This window comes from Balaenoptera musculus, chromosome 1, assembly GCF_009873245.2.
Source record: "Balaenoptera musculus isolate JJ_BM4_2016_0621 chromosome 1, mBalMus1.pri.v3, whole genome shotgun sequence".
Taxonomy (NCBI): domain Eukaryota; kingdom Metazoa; phylum Chordata; class Mammalia; order Artiodactyla; family Balaenopteridae; genus Balaenoptera; species Balaenoptera musculus.
The window spans coordinates 55,495,248-55,507,302 of NC_045785.1; the positions used below are offsets into that span (position 1 = coordinate 55,495,248).

The following is a 12,055-nucleotide window of genomic DNA, read 5'->3' on the forward strand; positions in this document are numbered from 1 at the left end:
TATAAGGATATATTAGAGACTCATTTTTTAAATGCAGACTCCCAGGCAGTATCTACAGATTTGTACTCAGACCCTCTTAGATGGGGTCCAGGAATCTGTGTTTCGGCCAGCATGATTTTTTTGCAGATATTTTTCTGGACTGCATACACATGGAAGAACACAGGGGCTGGTGTCTAGAGGTTCTCAGTTTCAGTCTCCATTTGCTAGCCATGTGGCTTATGGCAAATTACATAATCTCTTGAGGGCCTCAGTTTTATCTGTAAAATGAAAAGAACAAAGTCTTCATAGGATTGCTGTGATAATAAATATGCAAGATATGTTGTGTTTACTGAGCATGTACCATATACAACATAGTGCACTGAGGTCTTAGAGCTGTAGTACACAAAATCTCTGTCTTCAAGAAGCCCTTGACCCAGTGAAGAAGACAGACAAGGCAGATGAATTAAATGCAATAGTACAGGAGTAAGGAAACATAAAAGGAAGTGATCGTGTCTTTTCCATTCAATTTGAAGGTCTGCCCAGGCAGATACTGAGTAAAGAAATTTTCTTGCTGTCACCCATCTCTTCACTGTTCCGAGATCTTCCCACTGGAGTATCTTGTGCTCTTGCTGTGCCCCTGATAATTCCATTCTTTGAAACTTCTGGTTACTTCCCTCTAACTATTCTCATCTTTTCTCTTTCTCCCCTTAATCTAGCCTGACATGTCCTCATTGCAAGTTTTTCACCTCTCTGAGAGATATCTCTGAACATTGTTCACGAGGGTTGACACATTCCCTTAACTCTGTCAATTCAAATAGGGAAGCAGAGCCACTATGAAAATTTTGGTACAACAAATTTATTATCAGAATAAGAGTGTATACTGTTGGTGGGAATGTAAATTGGTACAGCCACTATGGAAAACAATATGGAAGTTCCTTAAAAAACTAAGACTTGAGCTACCATATGATCTAGCAATCCCACTCCTAGGTTTATATCTGGAAAAGACAAAAACTCTAATTCAAAAAGATACATGCACCCCAATGTTCATAGCAGTGCTATTTATAATAGCGAAGACATGGAAACAACCCAAGTGCCCATCAACAGATGATTAGTTTAAGAAGATGTGGTGTAATGTATATGGAATCTATAAAAAAAAAAAAAAAGGTTCTGAAGAACCTAGGGGCAGGACAGGAATAAAGACGCAGACGTAGAAAATGGACTTGAGGACACAGAGATCTCTCTCTTCACCTCTTAAATCTTACAACACTTCACTTTTGACCACTTTAACCTGGAAGCATAGAAGAAAGGGGATTGTGGGAAATGTAGTTTCTAGCATGACCACATTGATGATGGAATAATCCAGTCTGCCACCCTACTGACTCTACTGCCACCCCTGCATAACATTTCATGATGGAGTGACATAAAAAAATGGAGTGACATAAAGTAACCCAGTCTTTGATATCCTGTACTGTGCTTCTTTGTCCAGTAGATGTTCCTGTTTGTTACTTTTCTTGTACATTTGGAAAGAGCCATGCAGTGCATGACAAAGAAAGGAAATGTATTTATTGCCTTGAAGTTGTCTCCTTTTATCATTCACCCCTGTGAGTTTATCAAGGGTGTAAGATCAGGGATCAATCACATCTTTTGTGTTGTCTTTTACTCCGGACATGGGAGGTGAGTGTCTTTTACCACTCACCTCCCATGTCAATTCTGTGTCAAGCAAAGGCAACCATAATCTGACTTAGACTTTCCTTTAGCATTGTCTGAGTGGAGCAAAATCCAAATTATTTACATACAGCATGTGAAGAAAGAAATCATATCCATTAGATCTTGCCGTGACTTTAGAAATGGACTTCCAAGGCTAGAAGTATATATACTTCCTATTTAGAAAAGATAAAGTCACTTAAGGTAGGTGAACCATGAACTCTTCAGATTTTTTAATGACTAAGCAGTTCAAGAACATGAGGCAAAACCTTTTTAAAACTCATTGGTAGAATCTCAGTAGTGACTGAAATCATTTGAATTTGTTTACAGTGGTACCCATATGGGACCAGTTACTAATCCTTTTGACTGTGTTCCAACAATAGCAAACCAAAATTTTTAAAAAGGTTTATTAAATTTATTTTTGTGCTATAGATTACAGATGTTGTAGAACAATTCAGCCCAGTATGCCTGAATCTTTTACAAAAATTTTAAAACTCTAAACATAAAAAAAGTATATTAAATAAATCAAATCCAGTATTATCCTAACAATATAAAGCATGAAAACATTTGTAATTAAAATGAGCTTAAAGAAACAGTGTTTGGAGACACCACTCAATACAATCCATAATTCTTTCATTTAGTTGCATGAGACTTTGGCAAGTGTTTAACAGGCAAAGAGGTAAGAAATGAAATGGTAAACCTCTATCCTTTAAAACTCTTACAACTTCATCTACTAATTTAAATTAAATGAAAAGTTGTTAATCATTACTTTTGCTTTCAAATATTAAATGCAGAAAAATAATTTAAATTTTATAATTAAACTTTAAGGGAAGAACATCCTTGCTGGATGGGGTTCCTTTATTTACTCATGTGTTTTTCATCATTGCCTTTTGAAGAATTCCTTTGCCCTCTTGACTATTTGAGGAAAGGTCACGCCTCCAGCTTTGTTCATCAGCAGGAACTGGTATCTGTGTCCTGAGTCCACACTGTCTCTGTAAAGACCCCCTTGGCATTGCAAGACCTCATCCAGACCCTTATTAGATCTAAATGGCAAAGTTATTATATGGATATCCACTGTTTTGTTTTACATTGTCTTCCCTTGGCTTCTTATTTTAGATGGGGTGACTGGTTTGAAAGAGCTGGCTTTTCTGAGAGATCTTGCTGAACAGAACTCAGGGAAGTATGGCGTGCTGGACCGGACAGCCTTGCCTGTGATTAAGGGCAGCATGATGGTGCTGAACCAGCTGAGTAACCTGGAGACCACAGTTGGCAGGTTCTATACCAACCTTCCCAACCGGATGATTGATGAAGCTGTCTTTAGCCTCCCCTTCTCTGATGAGATGGGAGATGGTGAGTTTGGAGAAAACTTCCTACTAAAGGAAGGGGGAAAGAAATGGGCATGAGTCAAACAGTAACTTTTAAATGTTGTTCAGTACTTACCATGTGAGCATTAGGGAGTGTGGGCAGGCAAGGAAGTGGGCATCACTTTCTCTGGTCAGAGGATTGTGTAGCCTCCTGCCATTGGTCCAGTTAGCACTGTATTCTAGAGCAGAAATCCCCAGCCCTATTTTTTCCTCATTGCCCTAGCCTCAGTCAACATGGTGGGTATATCTACTAGGGAAGCTTTGTGAGGATTCCCCGATATCTAAAGGTTAGGGAATTTGGAACTAAAGAGTAACTTTGCATAGCAGATGGTAAATAAAAGTCAGAAGTGCTTGGAATTCGGCCTCAAAGACAAGGCAACACAATGTCGTCAAATAGATACAGGCTTGACATGGAGAGGATTTCAAATCCCACTCTACCACTTACACTGTTGTCCTTGGTAATGTATTTAATCTTGTTAATTCACATCTGGTTATCTGTTCAAAACGTAATGACATCTTTCATGTAATACGTCTTTGAGTTATTAGGTTTATAAGATTATATTACTGCCCAGCATACCTCTCAATAACGATGACTGCTGTTTATTTATTTATTTATTTATTATTTTACTTTTGTTATTATTACTATTATTGTTATCACTATCCTGATGTCACAAGTTACCCATAATACGATGTTGGGTAAAGTGTTTAATCTTCACGTGATTAAACTTTTGGTCTTTAAAGTAGAAAAAATAATATTTCCATGAAAGTAGTTGTGAAAATGAAATGCACTAGTATATGTAAAGCATCTAGAACAATGCCAGGCCAACAGTGTGTGCTCACTAAAAATACAGCATTTTTCTTTTCCTCCTCATATTCTTGCTTATCTTTTTCCCCCACATCCTTCCCTCTCTTCTTTCTTGATAGAGAAGGTTGAAGAGGCAGCTAATTACTAGACAGACAGCATCACCATATGAGATCTTGTTTTTATGTTCCATTAACTAGGAATTTTCACAAATAGATATTCAGAGAAAACTCATATATAAAAAGTAATAAGCCTTATAGAGACTGTGTTTTCTAGAAACTAGGTAGACATGGTCTTTCTATAAGGAAGAAATATGGTAGCTACTGCTAACCTCAATTTTTTTATCCTTCCTAATTCTGGCAGGACCAACAGATGTGTATAGAAAAGAAACTCCCACCTTTAGATAAAGTTATTTCCTTTTGTAGGGAAATGTCAAGTCTTAAATGCGAGTGACCTTAATGCCTTAACCAACATGACTGAGTGCCAGTCAAGCATTGTGTCAGACAGTGATGGGCAAGGCACATATCTCACCCTCAACAAGCATTTTAATCTGATAAGAGAAAAACAGATCAATGAATCATGATAATTCTGTGTGAAAGGAACTGAGACAGATGTAGAAAGTGAGTCCTGTACAAGCACAGAGGATTATGCCGTCAAATTCTCTTACCATTAGTGGTATCAGGCAGAGTAGGACCTTTTCTGAAAATTACTCTACCATCCAGAGACCTACCATGAATGCTTTAAATTAAATTATGTGCAAAGCTGATGCTTTCCAAAGTGTAGTCCTTAGGGCCTGTTTTATGACTCCTACGCAGTGAGTTTCAGTGATTGGTTTACAGGTCTGCTGCATTCCCCTACTTGAGTGTGTCATTTTCATCTTTGTATCTTCAGTCCCTAGAATTACTGGGTGACACCTCCTCTAGCTCCATGACAAGGGGACCCTGAGTCTAGGGAAACTCATGTTTACGTGGCTCTAATTCAAAACCTCCACAGATTCAAATATCAGTTACTGGACATATTTCTTTTAAAATGCAAGTCTGTGTGCTTTAAATTAAAGTAGGGAGGGCGTATGGGTATTTCATTAAGTGTAGGAAGAGCTTAGCGTACTTTATTTGCCACAATGGGATAAAGAGTCTTCTGTCCAAATTGCTAATTGAAAAGTAAGACTGCATTTCTTTTATCAGGCTTGCTCTCAGTATGTCCAGAGGAGAACAGAATTTTGAAGTGAGCATGTGGTCTCCGAGTATTTCTGTTGTACTTTACTACTCTATGAAAATGGCTTCAATCTTAGACCAAAGCCCAGGGGAATGTGGTGTGCAGACTGTGACCTCTGTCTCCCTGCTGACCCTCACAGCGCTGCTCCCATCACTTGTAACCCCTTTGTCCAGGGGTACCTGAGTAAAAGCCTCCTCCAAATTGCATTTTTAAAACCTTCTTAGATACCTGTTACTTTTAAAATGTTTTAAAACCAATAGATAGCATTCTAAATGTTGACTACTTAAAGAATGCTTTTGAAATTATAATAGACACCCATTGCATAACTTTTCTTTTTTCTTGTCTTATTGAGATATAATTGACATACAACATAGCATTAGTTTTAGGTGTAGAACATAATGATTTGATATATGTATATATTGCAGAATAATTACCCCAGTAAGCTTAGTTAATACCAACCACCTCACCTAGTAATAATTTGCTTCTTGTGTTGAGAACTTTTAAGATCTACTCTCAGCAACTTTCAAATATGCAGTACTGTATTGTTAACTATAGTCCCCCTGCTGTACATCCCCGAACTTATTTATCTTGTAACAGGGCATAACTTTTCACAAGGTTTTTCAGTGTTGCATCCACTTCTTCCTACCAAGTGATGCATTTAATTGGCCTTTGCAATCACAACAACTCAGTAGTACTTGGAGTGGACCTCAGACATGATTCTCTCTGTAGAAGACTTCAGAGATCCAAATCCCTTTCCTGGGTGTTGACAGAAGAAAGGCTTCCTGATGTGCTGCAAAAGCATGAACGTGTCATCAAGCGCAGGAAAATACAAGAGCAAGATGGAGAGAAACGATCCATCTTTTTGTTCTAAGTTTCATTTAGAGCCATAGGGTTGTAGAATTGCTAGGATGCTAGAGATCACTTTGTCTCAGCTCCCCACGTGGTACATAAAGTGATGCATTCAGAGAGGTGGAACAACTCACCCAGCCCAGCAGTAGAGCTGAAAGGACAGCCCAGCTGGCCTGGGGCTTGAGGCCACGCACTGACCGCTCTTCATGCCCTCTCCTTCTGTACGTCTTCCTCCCCTTGGCTTTTCCCTTTCCCTAATTATCCTACTGTTTTTCTGTGGCCTGTGAGCTAAGAATGGTTTTTATATATTTAAAGTTTTGTTGGAAAAGAAACAAAAAAGTATATGCAACAGAGAATATATGGCTCACAATGCTTAAAATACCTACTATCTGACCCTTTACATAAAATTTACAGACTCCTGGCCCAAGTGACTAGAAATACATTCCTTTAGAACCTTAGTGTCTCCTTCTAAGTGGTCAGATAATAAGATTCTGTACCTTTCTAGGTTTTTTTTTTCTCGTCGTCTTCCTGTTTTTTGATAGGATTCATTAATAAAATGTAGTACCTTATAAGCTTTCCTTTATCTGTAATCTCTTTCATTTAACAACCCCTAGAAATTAGTAAGGCCGTTACTACTGTGTCCTTTAAACAGCCATGAAGACCAAGGCTCAAAGTTATGTCCAGTGTCACATGTATGATACATAAGGGGCACAGCTGGGCTAGAACCCAGAATTTTAGATTCTTTGTCCAGTGGTTTTTCAGATTCAACTGAATCATCCTCACTTCAGGAAGTAGAACGATGTGTATTAAGTGTTGCTGATATTTTGCACTGATCTGGAATAGCATATCCTTTTAGGTGAAAAAAGAGTGGAAAATATACAAATTCCCTCCATTTAAGTTAACTAAGATATCTGAACCCCCAAAAGGGGGTCTGTTTTCCTCACACTCTAACTCCCTTATGCTGTCTGCAAAGGCAGTGCTTGGTTACTGGATAACACGGAAAACTTTTCTTCAGAGCAAATTGAGACGGCTGATAATAAGCCTTCACAGTTCCCTAGAGTACGGCGCCAGCCTTTGTTCAGTGCCTTTTCTGCCGTCCTTTGAATATTTTTTGTTTTTAACCCACAGGTTTGATAATGACTGTGAGTAAACCCTGTTATTTTGGAAACCTCCTTCTGGGAATTGTAGGAGTGGATGTGAACTTGGCTTACATCCTTGAAGATGTGACATATTACCAAGATTCTTTGGCTTCCTATACTTTTCTCATAGATGACAAAGGTAATCTGCTAAAATTTAATCATAGGAAAGAATGATTTCTTTAGCATCTTGGAGGAAATCATCTAGACATTCTGATACTAACAAAGTAAGAAAATGATAGTATTGGTAGAAAAACTGTGTGACTAGGACTACTCATATTTCATAGAACACCTCAACGATGGCAGAAAGAATCTAAAAATTATGCATTTGTTTCTGTGTTGTGTTGAGAGATAGGTAACAGTTATTTTGTAACATCAGGAAATTAGACTTGAGGATTGAATGACACATAGAATGTGATCCTTCGGATCCTTTTTTGGTCTATATTGTTTTCTTTACATTTACTGGCATTAAAGTTTATGTGATAGATTAGAATATTTTATGAAACGAAAACCAAATGACCAGTACCTCAAAAATACTCTTGATGAGGCAGATGTCCGATAATTTAAGGTGTCTTGCTACACTTCCAGAGCTTTATGCAAGAACACATAAAATAAGTTCAGGTTTTTTTATTGAACTGGTGAGTTACAGACTGAGAAATTGAGTGTCGGGCAGCCATCCCAGAGTATCCCGTATTTCAAACTTGTGATGGGCGCTTTCATCAGAATCAGTACTTCCTACAACATGTTTCCCATAGCATGTGTTTTTGTTTTCTTATTTCAGGGTATACCCTTATGCACCCATCTCTTACCAGGCCATATTTACTATCGGAACCCCCCCTTCATACTGATATCATCCATTATGAAAATATCCCCAAATTTGAGTTGGTTCGGCAAAATATCCTAAGGTAAGGAAAAGATGAGGGTCGTAGTATTTTGTTTTTCTCTGAGAATAGGATCCATTGAGGTCAAATACGAGTGTTTATAATAGGATATAAAACAAGTGTAGAAATTATTTTAATGGTATCAAAAGTGCAATTTTTAATATAAGAATCGTAGCCAAAATTTTGTTTACTTTGTAAAATAGGTAAGATCTCTCAGAACTGTTATTTGGGGGAAATGTCTTGTAAATCAAATTCTTATGTTCACATTGACTTTAGTTGTAAAATCAGATCTATCTTATCTCATTTTTTTAAATGCTCCAGTTATATCAAGTGGAAAAATTTTGGCAAAATACGAGGGTTAAGTTGAGGACCAGCTCCAGAGCATGCCAAAAAATAGCTTGGCAAAGTAGCGTCCATTCCAAGTTGACAGCACAATCATATACAACGTTTTCTCTTGAAATAAGGAACAGATTGGATTTTTTTCCCACCGTGATACATTATTTTGGCAGATGGTAACCTATAGAGAAATGGGTCTTTGTGCTCATTGGTTGTAAATTAATGACTGAGTGATTTGAGACAAGTTGGTCTCTGGAAAGAATTACAACTGGGGGGCAGGGTAGAGAGTAAGGAATGTTTTTTGGTGCAGAGCTGACAGAATGCTTTTACAAAATTGAAAATCTCACATTATCTCTTTCAAAAGTGATGAGCTTCATTGCTTTTCAAAATCAGGAGGTGGTCATTGATTCACAGCATCTTCCCTGCCTTTAATTAAGTGCTTCATTTTATCTTTTGCCTGAAGTATTGCATTCTGTTTGCCAACGCAGCCTCCCTCTGGGCAGCCAGATTATCGCAGTCCCTGTGAACTCAACCCTGTCCTGGCACATAAACAAGCTGAGAGAAACTGGAAAGGAGGCCTACAACGTGAGCTATGCCTGGAAGATGGTGAGTGAGAGGAAACCTCCTTTGCCTGAGGAGCTGCGGGGTGCTGCGTTCTTCCTCATACGGGAATCGTAGGGAACATCGGTCTGATAAGGGTTACTCATCAGTTTTAAAGTGATTGGAAAAAGAAGAGATTCCACAGAAATTTTATCTATTTTTTTTCCTTTTTTGTTTATAAAACCAGTCATTGTTCATGATGAATAAATCAAGCCATATAAAAAATAAAAAAATGACCTCTGCCCTTTCCCCTCCTGACTTTTACCTCCCATCTCCCAGAGGTAACCACTTTGATCATTTTCCAGAAAATTATGATTCACACACAGGCATGTATCTCTGTGTGTGTATGTGCATGTGCACACAACTTTAATGGCTCTGTAGTATCGCATTACATAGACGGATCAAATTTCTTTTAACAGTCCCCTGTTAATACGCATTTAGATTGTGTCCAGTTTTGTTTTTATCGTTTTCAACTCATATTGAGGAAGTTGGGAGTTGAAAAGGAGATATGAAACCATAAATGTCCTCTGTTGATGCCAAGGAAAAGAAAGGTTTAGATTAGAATGTGGATTATTCCCACGTGTCACAAGCAGATTGACAGTGTAGCCGTACCTGTGGCACGCACTTCAGCTTTCTTTCGCTAGCCTCGTTCAGATACTAGCCCTCGAAGAATGATAGAGAAATAGAGTCTGACACACACTGTCCATCTTACTTATGTTTTTGTCCTTTAGTCCCTCTTCCAAGCATAGCATAACAATGCTATTATGGGGCCCTAAATACTGTAATTGACTAAAAGAAGAATGGACTTTGATTTTTTTTTATCATCAAATATTAATCATTAAACTTAAAATGCAGTCATACTTGAGATTCCCTTGGAGGACCGTATCTGGTGTTTTACCTGTTGTTGACTCCAAATGGATCTGTTTATTCATCCATTTAAAAACTGCTTATTGAACGTTGACTGTGAACTAAGAAGAATAAAGAAGAATGATATTGCCTCTGCCCTCATAGGGCATCCAGCTTAGTGGTAGATGCAGAGAATTCAACAACTCTGTACAGTGTCTGCGTAGGAATGACAGGAATTAGGAGTAGCCAACACACCTTCAGACATGACTCTCCTCTGACCTTTCTGTTTGGTTTTCAAAGCATCATGTGGCAAGGGTGATTTCTAAAATGGAAATGAAATTAAACAAAATAATAAAACCATTTTAGAAACTTACATTTACAAGCGTAGTTCTACTGATATTTTACTGATAATGCAGATTTGAAAAAGGTCAAAGTCTATTTTGAAACTCCCTGAGTCAGCTCATTCTCAGGAATTTTTTTGAGAATGATTGCACCATCTGCCCTTATTTTCACAATTATACAATTTTTAAATAAAGTCTAATTGCTTAATTTTTCACATCAGAAAGAGTGAGCCAGACTCCAGAATTCTGAATTGAAGAATACTTTTATATTTGAAATTGGAGATTGCTTATCTTACAGTATATCCTGATTGAAAGCAATTACAGTTACATCCTGGGAAAATATCTATTTTAATGTTTATTGGCATTAAAAGAGAAAGAAGGAAATGGAGGCATTTTAAGGCCTTCTTTGTACAGTAAATAAACCTAGTGTTAACATTTTGGAAAGAAGTATTATCTTCTTAAGATGGTCTTTCTTCAGTAATACTGGTAAATTCTGGCTACTCTACTTAGCCAAATGGATATAATCATGTAGTCACTTGAGGTAGAAGTGTTAGTTTTCTCAGAGTTCTGAAATTGTTAAGAACATCACTATTAAGTGAAAAATTAAAGAGGTAATAAATAATGAAATTGAAGTTAAAAAGGCTTGCCTGCTTCCCCAGGAGTAAGAATAAGTATTTTTAAGCTTTTTTTAGTTACACTGGAGGGAGGGGTGAATAGGTACTCTTTTTTGTCCTCAGGAATAAAATGGATTCTTCTACTAAATATAATTTAAATTGATTTCGTTTATGTTGATAATAATAGGTTAAACTGCTTAGCATCTGTAGATATAGCAGATACTGGTGGATTTTTTCACTGAATTAATTTAAATGTAAAATGAGAGATTACGTTAGCAGTATTAAGTGATTACTACTCTGTCACTGTGTAACCCCAGTCCATCTTTGAGCATATGACGAGGCTCCATGCTGTGACAGAAGGAACTATTGATTATCAGAAGGTATTGCAATATTCCTGTGTTACACGGTCATGGTTCACTTCAAAACATGAATCCCATGGACAGTCAGTGATAAAAAACCACTCCCCAGTCATGGAGAGCTCTGCTAGATATGTTATACGTAGTTCCTTATTGCAAAGACTGTTTTTTCAGCTAAGAACACAATAGGAAGAAGACCTGTATTGAAATCTGTTTTCCTTTCCAGCTAAAAACTATTTATAGAGTGTTGCTTTTAGATGCTTAGGGTAATTTTTATTTTTTTTTTCTCTTACAGAATTGACCCAATTATAAAATTATATTCTGGTCATTCTGGTAAAGTTTTTGCGTTTTGGTTCCTTAGAACATGCAACACAGGAAACAAACTCAAAGGATGACTGTGTGAGATGGGAAGAGGGGAAATAGTAAATGCCACTTCAGAACACTCTGTCACTCTCTAATTTGTTGGGTGGAGGAAGAGGATTAAATTTGCTAATCTAATTGAATATCCTTAGCAGCGGTACTTGAAAGCAATTCCAGGAAGATGCAAATTTCCCCTGTGTTTAAAAAGATTCTGCAACCATCCTCATAAATCCTACATTACACTGAACTCTAACCTGCCTAGTTAAAAAATTTCTCCTTGATCGTTAAGTAAATCCTTTGAGCTGCTTTGGTTCTGACCATCTTTCGTTCTGACTTAGCTGGTTATCACTCTTTTCATTTATTTACAAACCATCTTTTAAATAGAGTCTGTTCATCTCTTAATATAATGGACTTAGAGAAGTTTGGCTTTCTTGTATTTTTAAGTCAAGGAGATGGAACTAAGTAGTTTGACTTGGCTTTTGACTCATTAGTGGTCATTTTTCCCACCAAATTTTATTCAAGCATCCATTATTAGGAGCAAAGTGAATTTGAAAGTACTCCTGTCTCTACATAGGAGTTTAAATGAGGCCAAGCTACAACACACTTGCCTTTCCTGGTCTGAAAGGACAAGTCAGTCCAGCCTTGCAAGGGAGCTATAGGATTTGCACTTTT

The 12,055-nt window shown here is 37.4% G+C and overlaps 1 protein-coding gene across 3 annotated transcripts in view; it reads left to right on the top strand.

Annotated features, from left to right (window-relative positions):
• Positions 1-12,055, top strand: part of CACHD1 (cache domain containing 1) — a 210,724-nt gene that overhangs the window by 161,767 nt on the left and 36,902 nt on the right. For all 3 annotated transcript variants that reach the window (XR_005016827.1, XM_036828750.1, XM_036828760.1), the window contains exons 9-12: positions 2,800-3,033; positions 7,042-7,191; positions 7,831-7,954; positions 8,755-8,872. Coding sequence is in view for 2 of the 3 variants with exons in the window: in XM_036828750.1 (XP_036684645.1) it covers positions 2,800-3,033; positions 7,042-7,191; positions 7,831-7,954; positions 8,755-8,872 (626 nt within the window). In the remaining variant the exon portion in view is untranslated. The remainder of the gene's footprint in view (positions 1-2,799; positions 3,034-7,041; positions 7,192-7,830; positions 7,955-8,754; positions 8,873-12,055) is intronic.